The 22,759-nt window shown below is 37.1% G+C and overlaps 1 protein-coding gene across 1 annotated transcript in view; it reads left to right on the forward strand.

Moving 5' to 3' along the window:
- BAIAP2L1 (BAR/IMD domain containing adaptor protein 2 like 1) overlaps positions 1-21,016 on the forward strand; it is a 123,136-nt gene extending 102,120 nt beyond the window's left edge. Inside the window, exons 13-14 of the mRNA XM_044678943.1 lie at positions 17,708-17,748; positions 20,146-21,016. Coding sequence (XP_044534878.1) covers positions 17,708-17,748; positions 20,146-20,221 — 117 coding nt within the window. The 3' untranslated portion in view covers positions 20,222-21,016. The remainder of the gene's footprint in view (positions 1-17,707; positions 17,749-20,145) is intronic.
- The last annotated feature ends 1,743 nt before the right edge of the window (positions 21,017-22,759 follow it).

The following is a 22,759-nucleotide window of genomic DNA, read 5'->3' on the forward strand; positions in this document are numbered from 1 at the left end:
TGTCTCTCTCTCTCTCTCTCTCTCTCTCTCTCTCTCTCTCTCTCTCTCTCTCTCTCACACACACACACACACACACACACACACACTCTTCCTCTTCTCCCTCTTCCCCTCTCTGTCTCTCTCTCTCCCTCCCCCATCACTCTCTCTCACTCTCTTTTTTCTCTTCTCTCCTCCCTACCTCTCTCCCTATCTCTCTCCTTCTCTCCCTCTCTCTTTCAAAGTAAGTATAAGGGATGCAGTGTAGGAACATTAGAATCAATTGAAGAAGTAGAACAGAGGGAAGGCCAAGTAAGCAGGATAACTGGTTTTCCCCTAGTAACTGGAACTAAGAAAAGGTTTGTTCATAAGATCATAGATCAAGAGCAACAAGAAATTTCAGGGATAGCTAGCTAGCTGCCCCTGGTTTAAGACAGAGGGATTTTTTTAAAAAGAAAGAAAAATCTCAGGAACCCTCTAGTCTTAACTCCCTTGTTTCACAAATAAGGAAACTGAAACACCAAGGAAGTTCATGACCTGTCTGATGTCATAGGTTGCAAAGCATCAGAGGTAAGCATTGAACCCACCTCCTCTGACCTTAAAGTCAGTACTTTGCTGGTCCTATACAGTCATCTCAATACCTCTTGAGGTTTTTTCCTTTAAAAAAATCGTCCTGACAGCACTCTGACCTTCTTGCCAGAAGGTCAATATTTCAAAGGACATGTTTGCTTGGACTGTGAATGCCTTTGGGGGTTGGAAAAAAATGTCAGTTAGTGCCATGCACGCAACCAGTACATGCTGGTAAGTAGACAGTAGCAGCTTCGTGCTCATAAAAAAGAAAACTTGTTCAAGTCACCCAGTTTGTATAGACCTAGCAAATACTGCCTCGAAATGGTACTTTTTATAAAGTATGAAGGCAAGCCTAAGACTTTTTAAAATTTTGTTTTTCCCCAATTACATTTAAAAACACTTTTTAACATTCTTTTTTTAAATTTCGAGTTCCAAATTCTCTCCCTTCCTCCTCTTCCCTCTCCCTAAAACAGTTAAGCAATCTGATACAGCTTTTACATGAGGCAAAAGACTTTTTAAATGTTTTGCTTTTATATCATATCTAATATATTTTTACATACATATCTTTTCATATCATTATTACATTTTACATTATATCCTATGTTTTCTATTTTTATATCATATCCTAATAAATTATATAAATACATATATGTAAGATTTTAAACTAATACCAATAACTCTAAGTACTATATTTTATAAAGTTTATTAATAATCACTTGAGGTAGAAAGAAAATAAACAAAAAGAAATAGAAGTTCAAACCTAATTTTCTAACAAAAAGCAAACTCAGGTGAGTAAAGCCTCCGGCCTGCTTCAGTAGCCGTGATCACAGGAAGAGAGCAAGGGGCAGAGCTACACAAAACTTATATCCTCTCTACATTAGCACATAAGGTGAGAAGGAAAATGGGATGCTAGGAATTGGAGTCCTGGGGCACAGATTCTAATTACACAATCCCCCCCCCCATGATTCCATTGGAAAATGAGCATGTAGAAATCTCCCATATTTACATGCCTAATTTCCCCATGGAATCAGTACACATAACCAACTTATATCTCTAAAGATCTTCAACTAGAGGTACATACAATATTGCACTAAGGGGAAATTACAATAATTTGGAGATAAGAGGGAAATAAAAGAGACAGAACAAAACTAATGATTGCTGGGCACATTTCCAAAAGGCCAATTGAGGATAGTGCCCTTTGGCATAAGAGTGTACATTCAAAATAAATGCATTCAACCCCCATAGTTCAATTTTACTACATCCCAAAGTTCATTCTGGATTTTTTGGTGCAGTGTGTGATTTCTGCAGGTCTCTCCATGGTGCCTTCTCCAAACAGTTCACTTTCTTGATTCAGAGAGCTAGCAAGTTTTTTATCCTAAAATTACTCTCAAACAAGAAAAATTTTTATAAATCTAGAATTTTATGGCAATATACAATCCCCCCTGAGGAGGGTGTTGCCCAACACATGGATCACCCAGGGATACATGGCTGAGGTTATGAGGTATGTGAATCAATTGTTAAAAGGAAATCAAAGACATTAAAAAAAACAAATAGAAGAAAAGAAAAAAATCAAAATTAAGTAGTATATAAAAATTTTGAGTAAGCAAGAATAAGCCCATAACAGGTCTAGAATCAGGACCCAATAAAATGATTTATGTCCCACAAGCCTGTAGGACCATTGCAGCAATATGCACTTCCCAATCAGCAGCCAAGACTACAGAAAATTGCCACACTATGAAAGACAGGAAAGAGACTAGATCTTGTAGCAGATGGGAAATAACATTCCCTGATCTAATTTTACCTTTGCCCTCAGGGATAGAGGAGCCAGAATGGGAGCTAAACTGAGGTACTTTGTCTGAATCTGGCACGGGGAAATCCTGCATCTGATGTTGTCAAACAGCTGCTTCCTTGAACCCCAAAACAAGTCCTCTGTCTTGGCAAAGATTCTCATCAATCCCACTGGGATTGGTTAGTCTTCTTGAACTTGTGCTTCTTGGAACTGTATAATGGCTCTTTTGTGATCCCTTCTCCCATAATCAGACAAAATCATTAATCAAGTCCCATAATATTAAACAATCGATGGCAAGTTTCCATAGTCTAAAAGATTTGAGGTATGCATTAATATTAGGGCTAATGGATATTATTCAGGAGCCATCCAGAAGTACCACACCCTCTAGGAAAACCTTCCCACCTCCTGCATGAGACTATAACAGCCGTAAAAGACGTGTTTTTCTATGTCTTATCTATTACATTTTCATAAATGCAGAGGTGGGGAATACAACAGTGCTATTGCACTTCACTTCAACTACTAAATGGACCATTTACCTCGTTACAAACAACTCAAAGGTATGTCCCCAGCTGCCTAGTCCTTGCCACTTTTCTGCCTTGGAATCAATATTTATGTGGATCCTAAGACAGAAGGTGAGGTTTTTAAATATTCAAGTCTAACATTATATTCAGTGATCCAGTCCCCATGGTCACCCACCTCTGCAAAGATGGAAAGGGGGGGGGTGGCTTTTTGTATCCATTTTTTGTTTAATTTTATTCTACAGCACTCTGTTACAGTTATTTTATTGATATCATCCTTTTCATTCATAGTTATTGTGTGTATTGTTTTCTTGGTTCTACATATTTTGTTTTACATCAGTTCATATACTTCTTCCAATGCTTTACCATATTCTTCTTAATTATCATTCTTCATGGCATTGTAATACCCCGTCACATTCCTATACTCTATTTTTATAGTCATTCTCCAATCAGTAACAGTCACCTACTTTGTTCTTTGCTGTTATAAAAAGCACTGCTCTAAACATTTTCATGCACAGGACATTTCTTTTTATCACTGAGCTTCTTGGAGTATAAGACGTCTATAAGACTTGTGTGTGTGTGTGTGTGTGTGTGTGTGTGTGTGTGTGTGTGTGTGTGTGTGTGTGTGTGAGAGTGTGTGTATGAGTCTCTTCAGAATAGAAGGGGCAGGTGATGGACATAAAATACAAAAATGGTTTTCAGGGACTGACTAAGCAGATATGGGCAGGTCACCAAGTCTTCCTGTAGGCTTGCCTAAGGGTCTGGACATAATGATACCCTTCTGTCAAGGGATGTTGTGAGAATATGCATGAAGTACTTTGAGATCACCCAGATGAAAGACACTCCATAAATGCAAAGGGTTATTATTATTTATTGGTTTAAGGAAGTCTAATGATGTAGCATGGAATAGGTTATGTAAGAAAACAGGCATTTATTAAGTGCTTATGAGGAGCCAAGTGCTAGGCTAAGTGCAGAGGATACAGATGCAAGCAAAAAGGAGAAAGGCTATACTTGCCCTCAAGGAGATTACATTAAAATGAGAGAAGATAGCAAACAAAAGGAAGCTGAAGGGGTTGGGGTGTGGGGAAAGATAGGTGAAGGTACCAGGTGTGCTTCATTGGAGGGAATATCCATACTGATGATATCTCACCATACTCCACCCTGGTCAGACCAAATCTGGAGTTCTATATTTGATTTTTGGTGCCATAACTTAAGAAAGGATATCAATCATCTGGGGAATGCCCAAAGGAGGATAACCAGGCTGGCAAAAGACCCTGCTGAGCTCATGTAATATGAAGATTGGTTGGAGAAACTTGAGATATTTGGCCAGAGAAAGGGAGCCTTGGGGTCTTTGGGAAGGCAGTTAGTGATAGCTCTCTTCAACTATTTGGCTGACATATTGAAGAGGGATTTTAGTCTTTTTCTGTTTGGCTTCAGAGAGCTGATTCAGGAGTAGTAGTGGGAATCAGAATTGTCCTGAAGTGGAATGGACAGCTTTAAGTGGAGGTGCTTCTACTTCCTTAAAGTATCTAAGCACATGTGCATATGTTATAGTGGGGATTATTTTCATGTATAGGTTAGACTAGATAGGGAATAGAATAAACACTTCTTAAATGCCTACTATGTACCAAAGCACTTTACAAATATTATCTAATTTGATCCCCACAACCTTATGAGGGAATTATTATTATTCCCATTTCACAGTTGAGAAAACTGAGCCAGAGGTTATAAATTACTTGCCCAGGATCACACAGAGTTAGTAAGTTCTGGGACTGAATTTGAACTCATACCTTCCTGGATCCAGGTTCTTTGATATGCCAAAGAACCATGGTAAAATATAAGAAAGCAGAAATATAGGAGAGATTATAATACAATACTTGACACAGTTAGGAAATAAGGTCTTTCAAATAACTGAATTTTCCAGAGAATTGAACCTTAACTCTTTAAAACACAGAAACTATTTTTAGCCATTTTGTGTGTATACAATAATTATTTATTTAAATGTGCCAATTATATATTTTTCTGCCTTCCTGAACAGAAGATTCTGAACACTTTGACTACATATAGATGGCTGAGGGTCATTAAAATGAGTATTATTTGTTTTCTGTACTGAAATGATGTTTATAACAGAAGAAAATGTCAGGTTAGCTCTGTCTCCCTATACTAGATAAGTGGCCTCACCTGACTGTGCTTTGTAAATTTACAGGTTTTTTAGTCCAGGGTCACTATTAATCTTCATTTCTCCCTGCCATTAGTGTTTCTTACCTTATACTACACTCCTCATCTAATTTGTTGCTTTTATGAGCCATGGATCGAAAAACCAGATACCCCATTTGTTAGACTAGTACCTAAAATAAGAGTAAGTTGACTCCAAATAAAGCCCAAAAAATCCTGGAGCTAATGCGATTTCTTTTTGGCCATGTTGAGGCCTTTTTTTTTTTTTTTTTTTTTTTAACTTTTTCCCCCTCTGCTTTTCAGCTGTGTTCTGGATAAATAAGGTATGGAAGCAATACTGTTAGTCCTTAAAAATGAGGAGGCTGAATTTGGTGGATCTGTTGTTTTGGAGTTCTGAGCTGCTAAAGGAATAGTCTTAATTAGGTGTCCAAAGAAAGCCCAGCAGCATCCTGGTTATTAGCCCTTTAGGGTGAGCGAGAGGCCTCCAAGCTGCCTAACAAAGAAGCAAATGAACTCATGTCAGCTGGTTAAATAAAGCCTTGGTGTGCCTATCAATATTGGGGATCAGGCTCATGAATGTCCTTTGTACTTCCAGCCTGGGCAAGGTGCTTTTTTTAAACTTGAGAACAAATATATAAGGACAGAAATATTGTCTAAGACTTTTTTTTTAAGTTGAACGGTTTCCAAAAAGAAATGAATTTAGTTCCTCTTCAGGAACAGAGCAAAAGGAAATAAGAGGCATTTTGCATCTGAAGGACTGGGCATGATGTAAAATTTGCCATGACCTGAACCACAAACCTTCTTGAAATCTCCTTGCTCTTCTAAGAGTTTGATTTGGCCTGGAGTCCACTTTTCCAACCCCAGGGTACAAGAGCAAACTTCCTACTGATCAGAGGGAGTGAAATGTAGGAAGTTTCTTAACTTAAAGGAGTTTAACTAGAAGGTGACTCATCATAGAAAGTATGATCTGTTGTAGGCTTCCTGTCTTCCTTCACTTGGTTTATCAGCTATCTGAACTTTAATCCACTAGAGAAGGAAATGGCAAACCATTCCAGTGACGTTGCCAAGAAAACCCCATTGATAGCTATGATGCATGGGGTCACAAAGACACGGATACGACTCAGTGACTGAGCACACAAAAACTTCAATTAAGTGAATGAAGTACTTTTCCTCTCCCCTCCCTGCTTTTGGAAGGATAAATTAAAAAATATGGAAACTCCTGGAGTTAGTAAGAGCTTAGGAAACTGTGCTAGACTTAATTAGGAAACCCTGGGTTCAAATGCCACCTTTATTCCTTAGACATTTACTTGGGATTTATTACTTCATGTATTAGGGCAACTAGGTGGTTCAGTGGCTAGAGTGCTGGACCTGGAGTCAGGAAGACTTGACCTCAGATACTTTAATAGTTGGGTGACCCTGGGCAAGTCACTTAATCCTGTTTGCCTGAGTTTCCTCATCTCTCAGATGAGTTGGAAAAGGAAATTGCATTCCACTCTAGTATTTTTGCAAGAAAAACCAAATGGGGTCACCCAAAAATCAAAGACAACTGAACAGCTTATGTCCCAGGTGATTGACTTTTGTTGGTCAAGCAAGAATTCTCCTAACAGGAATTTCCCACACTGACAAAATCCCAGTTTTTTCAGGTATTATAAATTAACTCAGTTTCATTATGTCTCACATTTATCCCCACTTATCACCACCACCCTTGTCAGGCCCTCATTAATTTGAGGTGGTTCCCTATTGCCTACCAAATAAAGTGGTAGCATGAAAGTGGGGGCTAGAGCAGAATATACTATGCCTCAGCTGATCCAGAGAAGGCAGGGGTAGTGGTCATAATCTCTGACATAATTGGGGTTAAAATGTATGTAATTTAAATAGATGAACAGGGGAATTATTATGTTGAGAAGTACTATGGATAATGAAGCATTATCAATATTGGCCCTGTATGCACCAAGAATTATAGCATCTAGATTTTAAAGGAAAAACTAAATGAGATACAGATGAAAATACATAACAAAATAATAATAGAAGGGGTGACTTTAATTTTCCTCTCTCGGATAACCAAATAAATAAATAAATAGCTCAATGAATAAATAAATAAATTGATGGCTAGGACCTTAGATAAGTTAAATGATACATATCTGGAAAGCCTGCACACACCTACATGAAGATAGTAGTAGATCTAAGCCTGAGCATACACATAATCCAAACAGTTTCTGGTGGGACAACAATTATCTGGAGAACATAAATATTCTACATGTAATATTCTACAAAAGTCTTCCTGGTAATGTATGATAACTGAGAACCAGGCAGGTGAAGTTGATCAAATTAAATACTGATAGGAACATAGAGAAAGAAGCCCAATATTACTTTGCTAGAGCAGCTGTTAATTGTTTTTTAGAAAACAAGATGAAAATGTACATTAAGAGCTGTAAAGCTGTTTGTGCTCATTGACCTAAGGATCCCATTACTAGGATTAGGCCCTAAGGACATTATTGAGAGGGTGAAAAGCTTTGTTTTTATGAAAATATTTGTGGCAGTTTTGTTTATAATGACAAAATAACTGGAAATAATGCAAATGCAATGATTGGAAGAAATAGCTGAATAGCTTTGGATATATGAATGTAATGGATTTTATTATGTTATTAGAAATGACAAATATTAGAAATATAAAGAAAAATAAGAGAAATGTATAAAGAGATGAAAAGAGAATAAGAATAATACATAATATTGTTACATTTTTTAAATAGCTACAAAATCAAGAGAAAAAAGTATCAAAGTAAAACAAATCCAAAGGTAGTTCAAAAGCAGATGTTTATATTAGCACACATATAATTCTTAAACAAATTATACGCAACATGGAGTTTGTGGGTTTGTACATAATCTCTTATGCTTTTGTTTAGTTAAATTTTTTTTGGTAGTGGAGGAGGTTATTAAGTATATAATTTTTTTAATTGGGGGGAAAAAAGACAAACATAAAATATAAACTTCTTTGCTTTGTCATTCTAGACAATTCTGAAGCTAGTTCCGATCTACCTCTCCAGCCTTATCTCACAACTACATACTTTTTATACTGTAGCCAGAGTAGAAAAGTCGCCATCCACAAGGACAAATGTCCTTCCCCCATCTCTAAGCTTTTGCCCACATCTCATCTGCTAAAATTTTACCCACTGGTCAAAGCCCAGCTAAAACTGTGCCCACCTGCCTTTGGACCTCACCAACTAAAAATGGTATCAGCAATCTCCCTCCACTGAACTCTTGTACCTTTCCTTTGCATTCAATTCCACAAACATTTAACCATATATTTTGCCCAAAGTGCTAAAAAAATGGTCCATGTAATAATAATAATAATAATACCTAGCATTTCTATAATACTTGAAAGTTCATTAAAATGCTTTACATGGATTCTCATGTAATCTTCACAACAATCCTTGAAGGTTAGTGGGATGGATATTATTTCCCTTTTATAGAGGAGGAAATTGAGATTCAACAAGGCCTATGGTCTCACGGTTATTAAGTGTCAGTGGTAGGGTGTACACAGATAAGTCAATATAAATTCATTTGAGGAGGACTAGAGTAAGAATGAACAATTGGGAAATCAGTAAAGGCTTCTGTAGGTGTCATCACCTGAGCTGATCCTTAATGTTGATATCTTCCCTCTGAGGTTACTTCCAGTTTATCCTGTTATTTCTTGTTTGTACATAATTTTTGGCCCATCATCTCCCCCTTTTAGACTGTCAGCTCCTTGAGGACAGAGACTATTTTTGCCTTTCTTTGCCTGTCTAGCCTTTAGCTCATTGCCAGGCACATTAATATGAGCCCTTAGTAAATGCTTCTCGACATGTTGATTTCTAAGAGACTGAGATAACAAGGAAGTACATCTCAGATGCTGGCGGTGGGTGGTGATTACAGCTCTGCAGAGACAAAGGTGAAAAAGAGAAGGTCCGTTTGGGACGAGAACCTGGCATGCCAATTTGGCCAGAATGTAGAACACATGAGAAGTAATAGGAAATATCTGGATTATAAACATAGTTGTAGCTAAATTAAGAAACGCTTTAAGCATTAGTTTCTCTTTTATCAGAAATGATGGGGAGCCACTAAAAATTGTAATTTATTGTATATGAAAGTCTAGTCTGTCCCAAATAGAGTCTGAGTCTTATGTGACAGTGCAACACCGCCATCTCCTGGCCAATTGTCTAAATAGCATAAGGACTCCTGAGCAAGTATTTGGTTAAAAAAAAGGCATAAACGTAATTTTTGAAAAATTATATATATAATGTGGATATAGATGTATATTGCACATGTATCCAAATATTTATATATAAATATGAATGGGGATGGGGTGTAGTTGTAGAAATTTGTTTTCCTTGACTACATTTTGTGATGGATTTTGGTTGTTTTGCTTTCTTAGAATGGGGGCAGAGTAGTAGAATGGAGAGAATTTGGACCTGAAAATATTTTTGAATGTCCACCTCCAGAGAAAGAACAGCTAAATAAAAATGAGAGAGAGACAGAGAGACACAGAGAGAGAACTATTTCAGCATAGACACAAATTTAGAATTGAAAAGATCTTATAGGTCAAGGCCAATCTCCTTGTTTATTTTAGTATCTTTTTTTTTTAAGATTTTTTTAAAATATAGTAGAGGTATAACTAGGAATTTTATATCTGCTCTAAATTGTATAAAAAGAACCGCTTAGTTGGAATGTTGAGGAAAATGGAGAGAACCCCATCTTCATGCTTAGGCGTAGATAGAAATATCAGGACCCCATTGAAGCTACTCAGCTGAGGGAGCCACCCTCTGACCACTGAGAGAAAAAAAGGTCATTTGGTAGCTTTCTGCTTAAGGCAATTTTAACTTGGAACTTATCAAGAATAAATTGTGAAAAGTTTTAGACATTACATTCTATATTTTAATCATTGAGGCAATAGGAAATCACTAAAGATTTTTAAGTAGGAGAATGACTTGTGCCTTAGAAATTAAATCTGTATACTATTTTTGATATTCGTGTTGCACTTTTCATGCAAGAATTTGGAATAGAAAATAACAATAAGGCAAATGTATGATTCGGGATGATTACTTTGGCAGTTGTGTGAAAGGATGGATAGAAGAAAAGACTAGCCACCAAGATACCAAATAGGAAGCTATTAAAATAGTCCATCCATCTCTCTTAACAGGAACTTGTCCTCTTAGAAGTTTGAGTATCAGCTAAACATTCCCCACAACAAACAAACAAAAACCACCTCTATGTTTGAGACAGAAGGCACACTTAGAATCATCTGGTCCTCCCCTTGGTTTATGTGGGGGCCAAGAGGGCAGGAGAGAGAGATTTTGAGTTGGAAGGGACCTTAAAAGCTATCTAGTCCAACCTGTACTAAAAAGGAATCCCCACTACAACATGGCCAGTAAATAATTCAACCTCTAACCTGTCAAGAACTTTACAGAACCTGACTTGGCTAGTTCCCCACCCCCACCCCACCTGTGTCATCTAAAAATCTGTGCCTGTATCCAGGTGATTACCAGATAAGGAAACTCTCCCTAAGATTAAAGTGACATTTAAGAGTTAATTTTTTTATTATCTTTACTTTCACTTTTTAAAAATCTTTATCATCACATCATTATCTGAATTATCACACAGTCAGTATGCATCAGAGGCAAAACTTGAACCCAGATCTTCCTGGCTCCAAAGCTAACTCTCCCTCCACTATACCTCATTATCTCTGTTTGCATCCAGGTCATTAGTAAAAATGTTAGACAGTGCTAGATCAAGCATATAGTTCCCTAAGATACACCACTGGAAAACTGCCATGTTGACATTGAACCATTAATGACTACTCTGTGAGTCCAGTCATCCAACCCATTCTGCAGCCATCTAATTATACTATTTGTAATCTAATTGTGCTAATTGTCCACATCTCTCAATCTACTCGACAAGAACATGGGATACTTTATTATAAGCCAACTTGCTAAAATCTAGGTCAACTGTATCCATGGCATTTCCTTCATCAGCAGATTCAGTAATCCCACCAAAAAAAGGAAATGAGGCTATTCTGGCATGATCTGTTCTTGATGAAGCCATGCTGGGGTTCTATAATCACTGCTTCCTTTCTAGGTAGGTATTCACCATCTTTTTAATGCTCTGTTCTAAAATTTTTTCCACTGATCCAAGTCAAACTCATTGACCTCTAGTTTGCCAACTATTTTCTTCCCTTTCTTGAAAAGCAGGATCTTTGCTCTTCTCCAATTTTGTGATACCTCTCCCATGTTCCACAAACTTTCACATTTGACCAGAAATGGCACTGCAATCCTGTCTGCTATTTCCTTGAATTCATCAGGAGAAAGGGGGAGGTGCTTTCTAATAATCTCCTTACTTATCTTAGGTTTCAATAACCTATTAGTCATTTTTGTTCTGCCATTCCCGGTGCAAAGGTCATTTTTTTTTAAAGCCCTTACCTTCTGTCTTGGAGTCAGTACTGTATATTGGCTCCAGGACAGAAGAGTGATAAGGGCTAAACAATGGGGATCAAGTGACTTGCCCAGGGTCACACAGCTAGGAAGTGTCTGAGGTCAGATTTGAACCTAGGACCTCCCATCTCTAGTCCTGGCTCTCAATCCACTGAGCCACTCAGCTGCTCCCCAAAGGTCATTTTTGAAAGAGAAAGCGGGGCACGAATTGCTCGGTGGATAGCCAGTCCTAGAGATAGGAGGTCCTGGGTTCAAATTTGCTATGTGACCCTGGATAAAGTACTTATTCCCAGTTGCCTGACTTTTACTGCACTTCTGCTTTGAAAGTGATACTTAATAAAATCTAGATTACAGAAGGAAAGAGGGGAGAAGTGAGGGAGTAGACCTGTTTGTGGTCAGTTATCATTTTTGCAACCCCACCCCATTAAGTTCCTATCCTTTCTTTCTTCCTTTCTTCCAGTATAACTTTGAAATTTAAAAAAAAAATTTTTTCGTTCTCCTTAACTTCTCTCCCCTGTCTTAGTTCATTCTGAGTTTGAGAGTTCTTTGGTATTTTTATAGGACTGCGTTCCATTTTTATATTCATCTTCTTACCTGGCCTTGTTTCCATCTTCTGTGAATTGCTTTTGAAAATCTAAGTTGGTGAGTGAGTCTCCTGTACATCCACATCAGGTTTTTTTTTCACTTTCAGAAGAATTGATTTCTTTTGCTTTTTGTTACAAGCATTTGCAAATTACTCCTGCTTCATGAGAGCTATTGTAACAAAGTAAAACAATTAAGAAAAACAAATAATACAGTGATCTCATCTGAACATTAGTGAAACTTTTTATATCTATATATAAATATACATTTATACATATAAATAAATAAATATGTGTTATAGGCATATATCCCCCTCACCCATTTTTTTAAATTAACAGAAATTATTTTCTCTTCCTCATATCCCTCATCCCAGGGCAATGAGGAGGGGGAAGAAAATTTTAAAAAATAAAATTCTTGTAATAGATACATGATTAAGCAAAACAATTTCCCCAAAAAGATGTCTCATTCCAAACCCTAAATCCATCACCTCTCTCTAAAAAATAGTATGTTTCATTATCAATTTCCTGTAGTCATGAATGGTCCTTGAATTGACCATACTGCTTAAAGTTTTCAAAGTTCATTTGTTTTTAGTGTTATATAAATTATTATCCTGTTCTGCTAATTTCATTCTTCATTAGTTTATATAAATCTTCAAAAAATGTGTTATGTGGTATAAATTGATCTTGTTTCTCCTTCAATATGCATCGGTTTATATAAGTTTTTCCATGACTTTTTGAAAGCATCTATTTCCTCATTTCTTATAGCATAACCATCTTATTCAGCCACTCCTCTATTGTTGGACATTCCCTTAGTTTCTCATTTTCTGCAACCACAAAAATAACTACAATGAATATCTTTGTACAGGAACTTTTTCCCTCTTTGGGGGTATTGACCTACTAGTAGTTGGGTCATAGTTTAGTAACTTTATGTATAATTCCAGATCACTTTAAAAGAAGGGTTCTGTACCCATTCACATCCCATCAATAATGTATCATCAATGTACCTGTTTTTCTATAGCCTCTATAATATTCTTTTTTTTTTTAATCATCTTTGCCAGACACTGATTGTGGGAGGCCAATAAGAGAAAGAGTTTTAAATAGATGAAAATCTGAGACTCCTCTTTTGACTCCTTTTCAGATCCACACCTTTTCTTAATAACATTATAAGTCCCATTGGAAAGCTTTAAACAAACCAGCAGTTACTGGGTTAACAATTTCTGTACAAGAAAATTAGGATCCCTAAACTCTAAGAATATTCCTAAGTCAACCAAGATCAGAGCTAGACAAAACTTTATCCAACCAAGTGTAGTCCTCCTGATAAAAAATACAAGACTCAATTCATTTATGATATCTATAGAATATAGTTACGATTCTCAAAATTTGTTTGCTGATATCCAGGTAGCTAGAATTTGGCCTTGAACCCTGTTCTATCTTTACTTTGAAGCTGCAAAGGATTTTCTTTTGTATAATTTATAACCTCTACCAGCTGTAAAGTTTTTCTTTGTGTTCTTCGTGTGAAAATAGTATACAATAAACTCCATGCTTCTGGAGACAGAGCTGGAAGCATGAACTAAAAGACAACTCCAGTGTCCCGTTATTTCCTTATCAACTAAACTGTCCTTATCAGATTATCAGAGATGATAAAGAGATCTCGAGATCTGATGAGTCTAAGGTTGAATTTCACATCATTGGGGGAAAATGTCTCTAGACAAATTCCATTTTTCCTCCATTAGAATTGTTTCACTATCTTCATAATTTCATTCTCAAGGGTGTCTTCCATCCCTCCAAGACTTGACTTCCACAGAAGTATTTCATTCTATGGAAATCCTACCTATCTTTCCACTGAACCCTTTGAAATCCACTGATTTCCCAACACCTAGATTGCAAGTCCATTTATGTCCACATTTCTTCCCCTCTATCACAAGCTTGAAGAGAGAGTGACCACTTCCCCCAAGGATTCACATCATTTCCACCCCAATAATCAGTCCTCCTTTTTTAGTGAAAATCTAATCCACAATTGACTTTCCCCTCATTGAGAGAAAACTCCAGCAGATATTTGGACTAATTGAAGCCCCCAAACTGTCCTCTTATCATTCCAGACTTGTGATACTTTCCCAAATGCATCTGTTTCTTCCTTGAGGTGATCTGCATTATACTCTAATGACCCCCTCCTTTCTGCTGCCCCCACCCAAAAAAACAAAACTTCCCTCCATTTGTCCTTCACCCAAATGCTTTTCATCAAGTTTCTCCCTATTCCTGGATTTTTGTATGAGTATACTTGTTGCTTTGTTCCATGTCCCATCTAGCTTTCCTGTTTATCTCTGCACAGCTATCTGGAGCTATATTCTAGTCACAGGATTCTTCCCACCAAGTCTCAGAGATACCTACGAGTTCAAATTTACCTTCCTGAGTTAGAACAGGAATCCTTAACTCGGAGTCCCCAAGGGGGTCGATAAATCGATTTCAGAGTATCTCTAAATTTGGAGAGGAGAAGAATTCCACCTTTATTTTCACTAAATTCTAACTGAAATTTAACATTCTCTTCCATTGTGATTTTTTTTTAAATTCTGAAAATGAGCATGACACAAAAGAGGTTAAGAACACCCGAGTTGGGATCTCTTGTTCCCCTTTCACATGTTCTATATTTGGGCATTTGGATGCATATTGGAGGCTTATAAGTTTTACTACTGACTCCTTAGAACTTTGTCTCCAGTGAACTTCTTGTAGCCTCTCTGTATGGTACTTAATCTTGTTCTTTTCCCATGTCTTCAGAGTTCTTTGGATTGCAAGACACTATGCAAACATATTCTTATCAACCTTGGTTACATGTACTCCATCTCTGACCAGGCACCTAGCATCCTCCTATTTCAGGCCATAGTCATTTAGTCCAGAATCCATTGTCAGGGACCATCTTCTTAACTTATTCACTTTCCAGATTAATTTTTTCTCCTCCATTCCTTCCCTTTCAGGGCTAAAAGTTAGGAAAACAGCACCTATACCACTAATGTCCTTTACTTTCTTGCCCAATACCTCATAACCATTGGTAACTGGTTCCTTCTGACATTAGCATTTCTTTCTAGTTCTCTGCACTCCCATTCTAAATATATTTCACTAAGTGGCAGAAATGTGGCATTCTTCAGAGAGGGAACTGATCATTTCAGGTCCCTGGTCAAAGAAGGCCCTCTTGGTCTTTCATATTATCTTTTCCCCACCCTCAAGGAAAGTTTATGTAGATTGGGAAGGCTGATCCTGGGAAAGAAAAGTCCTAGGTGATGAGAAGTGCAGAGGAATTTCCAGAAAGACAAGTCCTTCCATTCCCAAGCTTGATTGCCTGCATCCCTTTCCTTTTCTGCCCTTTAGCTACATAAGACCAAGATGACAAACCAAGAAAATTCCTGGGCCTAGGGAAGTGTTGCCCCTCCCTTGGGGCATCCTTCTTTCCCTTTATAAGGTGGCCACATTGTAGTTTCAGGCTAAACCTGCTGTATATAAATTCAAGGGTCCAAACCTCCACAAAAGTTTAAGAAGCTAGGGAGTCCAAAAACTTGAGTTTTCTCTGGATTTATCCCAAAAAAGGCATAGCCCTCTAGTGGGGGCAAAATCACTGTCTTCTCCTATCTTGGCCAAAGTGGTGGATTTTCCAGTCTCACTGATGTTCCCAAACCTGCCACTTCTCCAGAAGTGGCAAAATATACAAGGGGGCCATTAAAGAATTGTCTGCCCCCAGGGGAAATGCTTATTGAGTCAGAGTTCTACCTCCCTCCCATTTCTAGACTAGACCTACTGCCTTGGCTCTTCCCTACCAAACCCAGTAAGACCATCAAACTGCTCCTCCGTTGGCTTATGCCCTACCCTACCACCAGGTCATCCTTTCCTGATATATTCCAAGAAGAAGAGAGAAGGAAGGAAGGAGAGATTTTGTTCCCAACCACTCTGAAAAATAGGGAATGTGTGTTACATGCTTTTTCTCTGGACCAAGATTATTCATTGCTCTTCTTCTGAATTCAGATGCCTAATTTTAGGGATGCTTTCACTTAATATTTTTGTAGTCTTTATATTCTCTTGGTTTTGCATTATTTACCTTATTTCAGATCAATCTTATTTTTCTCTGATTTCTTCAATCATCATTTCCATAATGTTCCATTAGATTCATATACAATCCCCTCATTTTACAGATAAGGAAATTTGGGCACAGATATGCAGTCATTTGCTCAAGGCCAAATTAGTTTATAATTAGCAAAGCTGGGTCTCTAATCCAAGTCCTCTTTAAAATGAAGACTGAAAATGTACCCAGTACCTGCTGTGTGGAATTAACACAAATCCACTCTGAACTCTGGATCGTCTTTTCAAAAAGTGACATTTCTATCTTCTACCTAATTCAGTCATTCAAACCTGCTGCAAGTTGTCTTATTGCACTCTTTTGTGCCCTCTTGAAAAGATGTCATTCTTTTCGTTAGCTTAATGTTTACTTTGATAAAGATTTTTTAAAGCCCTAGAATTTCTACATACAACTACAATTTACAAATCACTGCACTGTAAGAGTAGTAAAGTATTTGTAAATAGATTAATGGTCCCCAAATTTTATAGTTCACAGAGCATTAAATCTTTGTTGGAAGTTATGGAAGGAAAGAACATAATCTTGTCACCCTATTATTATCAAATTGTACCATCTACTGGGGAAAAAAATTTAGTTCTTTAACTCAAGTCTGATTAAGTTGACCACAGAAACTCAGAATCAGGAGGACATCAGTTCAAATTCTACTTCTTACATTTACATTTGTAAAATGGAACTAATTAGGCCCTCTAAGATTTACTTCAAAGGTTTGTTGTGAGGTTCAAATAAAATTGTCATTGGTCAGTCATGTCTGACTCTTGACCCCATTTAGGGTTTTTTTGGCAGATACTGGAATGGACTGGCATTTCCTTCTCCAGCTCATTTTACATATAAGGAAACTGAGGCAGACAAGGTTAAGTGACTTGCCCAGGGTCATACAGCTAGTGTCTGAAGCCAGATTTGAACTCATGAAGATGAGTCTTCCTGACATCAGGCCCAGCAATCTATCCATTGGACCACCTAGCTGCCCCAAATAAATACTATGTAATTCACTTTGCAAACTCTCAGATTGTGTATTTGTCAATTATTGCTATAATTTAAAATTATGAATTGATCTTGCTGTGAATGTGCCTCAGTGAAGAAATACTTTGAAAGGCCTAAAGCTTCTTAACTTAACTTTTCAAATTGTTGTGCTTGAATGAGACAAACTTTTTTTTATGCCAAATGTGTGGATTCGATTTGCTTAAATATGCTTATTTGATAGAAGGATCTTGGTTTTCCTATTTTTACTGGAGGAAAAAGGAGTCCTAGTAATAGTGGCCAAAAAAGAAAGGGGTATCATTGAAACACCTTTAAAAATGTACAGAAGAAAAAAACACAAGGAAATTCAGGAGAGACAAGACAGCTCTGAAACCAAAATGCTAAATTACATATTTTTAGAAAGCAAGGTATTATAGAGTTCCACATGTCTATTTTCTGTTCTCCTTCATATATAGAATATTCCCTTTTTGCATGTGTTAAATTCAGAATAAAAGTTTAATTGTTGTGATATCAATAACTTTCCTCTTCTTTCTTTGCAGAAGCCAGATTCAAACGGAATAGCCAAGCCTCCTTTTCTAAGGTAATTTTATCTCAACATTCCACTTCCCTGTGATTTCCCACTGTGCCCACAGGCATTTTACTCCCGGGTTACAAATTTATGCCCCTAGCCTAGACATCTGCCTTGCAAATGTTAGTCACCAGGGATCATGCACAAAAGTATCCATGGTTCAACCAACAGCTATCCTTACTAATGGAAAAACTCGAAAGCATAGATGCCATACCAGTGAATCAGTGGTCCTTTTTTTATGTACCACTACTCTCCTGTTACATGCCCCCAATAGAATGAATGAAAACTTCAACATGGGTCAGCTAGGTAGCTCAAGGGGATTGAGAGCCACCCCCAGACATGGGAGGTCCTAGGTTCAAATCTGGCCTCAGACACTTCCTATCTGTGTGACCCTGGGCAAGTCACTTAACCCCCATTGCCTAGTCCTTACTGCTCTTCTGCCTTGGAACCAATACACAACATTGATTCCAAGACAGAAGATAAGGGTTTTTAAAAAAATGGAAAGTTTCATTTTGGATTTAATTGAACTTAATTTTGTATTTAACATGATAAACATTACAAATGTTTTCTTACTGCTGTAGTGCCAAATAATGGCATGATACATATAATATTTTCTATGGAGCAGAATTTAGTCTTCTAACAGGACTACAAAAAGAATTGTTATTGGGAAATTCCACTTATAATGCATTCTTAGAAGCCTATAGGAGAAAGAGTTCTAGATTTCCAAGTCAGGAAGTCATTTAATTCATTATCAAAACATCTGTAGTGTAGACTTCATTGCAAAGAACCTCTGGCAAAAGTCACCTGGTCCAACTTTTGCATACTCTAAAGATAAGAAAACTAAGAATCCAAGGAATTAAAGAGACCAGCTAGGAGAGCCAGGATCCCTGCTGTATTTATTCCAAGACAACACATAATTGTAGGTTGGCTTTAGTCAGAAAATCAATTTCACATCTTGCCTCTGACATTTACTGATTGACTATGAGACAGTGCCTGCCTTAACTGACTGCCCCCAAGCAATTCCAAGTCTATTAATTTATAGCAGTTCTTAACCTAGTGCCTATGAACTTATTTTTAAAATATTTTGATAACTGGATTTCCGTAAGTTGGTTTCCTTTGTATTCCTATACATTTTAATCACAGATCTGGAAGCAAGCAGGTTTTTGTTTTTGTTTTTTAATTTCTCATATATGTATTTACCTTTGATCCAGCAATACCACTATTAGGTCTGTTTTCCAAGGCAAAATCAGGATTGGGGGGTAAGGGGAAAAAGAACCTTATATGCTTTAAAATATTGCTAGCAGCTCTCTTTATGGTGACAAGGAACTGGGAGTTGAGAGAATGTCAATCAAATGGGGAAAGTCTAAACAAGTTGTGGCATATGATTATGATGGAAAACTAATGCACCATAAGAAATGAACAAGTTTATTTTTTAGAAAAACATGAAAAGACCTATATGAAATTATGAAGAGTAAAATGAGCAGAAGCAAGAGAACATTGTATACAGCAATATCGTTTTAATAACTGTAAATGCCCACCTCCCCAGATTTATTTTTATTCATATATATATACATATGCATATGTATATAAGTGCAGTACAGGGAGGGAAACAGCTCAGAATCTAAAATGTAACCCAAAAAGATTTAACTTTCTCCCAGACAGTGGACTCAAGGTACAGAATGAGACATTTATTGAACATACCATTGCAGGAAGTTTTGTTTAAGTACATATTTGTTACAAAGTTGTAGGGGGTTTCCCCTCTTTTTTTGTTGGGGGGGATAGGAGAGAATGTTTTGTTAATTAAATTTTAAAGGGCAATTAAGTGAAATAATTAGGGCTTTGCAAATCCTACTGGTTATATAAATTACTGGCTATTCTCTTCATGGCCTAAGATATGTCTATAGTTTCATTAGATTGCTGGTATAACAATACATGAGAAAATTCTGATGTAAGAGGCCGGTTTATTTTTATTCCTTGAATTACATAAGCTTCTCCTTGATCCCCACTCTGACCACTTCTGTTCCTGAGAGCTCTCCTGTGCCACAATTTGCCCCTTGGTGAATCTGTTACAAGTTTCCCCCACAACGACATCTTCATGTGAAATCCAAGGGAAAAAAAGAGCATGATAAACCTTTGTTTCAGTTGTATCAAAATAATTTCATCTTCACATGGATATAAATTGTAGTTTCTCTGGGGAGGTCAAAATAAAATATTGTTAAGATGTCAGAGGATGCACCATTTATGGATTTTTTACTTTCTTTACTATACATGCAGAATTTACATTAAGTGCAAGGGAGTTAGAAATGTAATTTCTTAAATTAAATTTAGTTCAAATTTGGCAGAGCTAGCCATAACCATCTCTGTAGCTTTTCTGCAATAACAAGTTTGTTTTTTTCTCTTGGTCCATAGTGGAGAAAATCCTTTTGCTACTGTGAAACTCCGACCAACAGTGACAAATGACAGGTCAGCACCGATAATTCGATGAATGAGAGTCAAGAAAGTAACACTCAACATTTTTTTTTCATCCTGCAAACTACATGTTCAACATGATTATCTTGTTTAACATCTGCTATCATTACAGAGGAATGGAACGTAAGAAAGGTTTTCCAGTTTTCAATGAATGTTAAAGAAATCAAATGCTCATAAGATTTGAGAGTGAATGAACTCACTTCTGCCTTTAAATGAATATAATATATTGTAATAACCACAATTAATAACTTAAATGTTTTCTTCCTTAAACCAATAGACTGTTCTGTTCCACTGATTCTCTTTGGAGGTTGTAGTAATCTGTTGTTTTTAATGTATAATTTTATAGAAATAAGCAATTGTCTTTGCTCTCATGTTCTCTACACCCAAGTGCAAAATTGATTCTTTTGCTTTAAGGTTAAATACGTGCTCTTCTATTATATGTAAGCAATAGCATTGTAATATTTCATGGATTTGCATCAAGCACAGACCATAAATTATTTGTGCTGACATAGATTATTAAAAGGTACCATTTCAAATTTTAAAGTTTTCCTTTTTTTTACTTAAATTTTTATTTTTAAAATTAAAGCATACAAACCCCAAATACAGAACTGTAAAAGACAATCCTTCACCTCCCTTCCCCTAACAGTTAGTTATAATCAATCTTAGGAGAAATCAACCTCCTCACTCATGTAATTTGTAGAATTTTTCTTCCTAAGAAATCACTTGTAAAAACTATTGAATATTGGAGTTGTACTCCAAATTCACAAATAAAATTTCAAACTGTAGGATGCGTGTCAGGATTTTTGTACTATTCCAAGGCAAATAAACCTATGACACACAAAACAATTGTCACAGTTTAAGATTTCTAAATAGATATTCATTAATGATCGAACTTCTATTCTATGGAGTAATTCAACCATGAATTTATTCTGAGGTCTGAATGAGGGTTTCTCCTTGGGAGAAATGGTAATATGCTTGCCCCAGACAATGTTTCTGGGAGTAATAGTAATACGATTGCCCCCAAATAGGATTCATTGAGAATAGATTACTGCTTTGGCAAGTCTTCAATGATGAGATTCTCTTGTGTTGGGTGTACTTCATCTGAGATAATAATTAGAAACTCCATATTCTATGCCTTAGAGGAAGCTAGTCAAATGTCACTGCAATTAGAAACACAAGGCCTACATGGCAGTCCAAAAAATGCTCCCCAAGCCCAAACCAGATTAAAATGTAACTGGGAAGAGGGCAGCTAGGTAGCTGAGAAAATGAGAGCCAGGCCTAAAGACAGGAGGAACCTGGGTTCAAATGTGGCCTCAGACACTTCCTAGCTTTGTGACCCTGGGCAAGTCACTTAACCCCCATTGCCTAGCCCTTGCTACCCTTCTGCCTTAAATAGTATTGATTCTAAGATGGAAGGTAAGGATTTAAATGTAATTGGGAAGTATTTATCAAAGTAAAAAAATACAATAAAACATTTTAAAATCAAATCAGTATGTCATTGTGGCCTGCAGGGATCCTTATATACAGATGAATGGCCCCGTGTCTAGGTGTAGCACTGGTGTAGACAACCTAAGTTCATTTTCCCCTTCCTCAGTTTTCCAAAGCCAAACACATCTCAGGGGAACCTGTGGAATGACACTCTTCCCCCTTCTGAGTGTTATGTGCGTCTAAGGCATACACACACAGCATGAGGAATAAAACTATTTAAACTTAAGTTATTGCCTGTGGGGATGACTATTCACATTTAAGCCAAGTTGTTGCCTTGTTTTTATTTTTTCCAAGCTGCAGAAACACAAATTTAGAAAGCAAAAAAGTAACCTTCCTTTTCTCAGACATTCTCAGTTATTGAAGGTCAGATACAAGCAGAGGTGCATGTAAAAAATGTCAGTCTAAAGATAAGCTACCCCAGGCTCTTGTCTGTTTTGTGCAAGTCATCCTCCTTCCCAACAGCTCCTCATATGCAACAGCTTTGGAATCTGGCTGGCTACTCCTAGAGAAAAGCCTCTGTTCAACCAATAGCTCTAGGCAGAGAATAGCTAGTCTTGTTTCTTTCCCCAGGACCAAACAAGAACTTCATCCTTAAGTCCATGTTTGTAGCTTTAGGACCTCTCTGGTATGTGAGCCTGGAATGGCAGCCTTTGTTCTTCCTTGAGCAGTTATCTTGGATACAAGTTAACTGACTGTCACATAAATCAGCAACACTAAGGATTATTACGGATGCTTCATTGCCACCAACTCTCACCAGCCTGGGGGACATCCATTCTATACCAGGTGGAAGGGAATCAAAGCGAATTTAAGAAATATTTACCTTTAAACATTTTATAAACCAAAGATACAAACAAAGGGGATCTGAGAAGAGACTTGAGGGGGCAGGAGAGATAGGGAAGAATAACCCCCAATGGGGTTGTTTTATTTCTACTCCCTGTACCTACAATAAATCTTTGGCTTACGGACCCCAAAGTTCCAGTCTACTACCGTCCTTGCTATATATTTTAGGAGATGCCTGCCTGTCACTTTAACTACCTACCTACCTACCTACCTCACAAGGATGTTG

The sequence above is a fragment of the Gracilinanus agilis genome, chromosome 1, assembly GCF_016433145.1.
Source record: "Gracilinanus agilis isolate LMUSP501 chromosome 1, AgileGrace, whole genome shotgun sequence".
In the NCBI taxonomy this organism is placed as follows: domain Eukaryota; kingdom Metazoa; phylum Chordata; class Mammalia; order Didelphimorphia; family Didelphidae; genus Gracilinanus; species Gracilinanus agilis.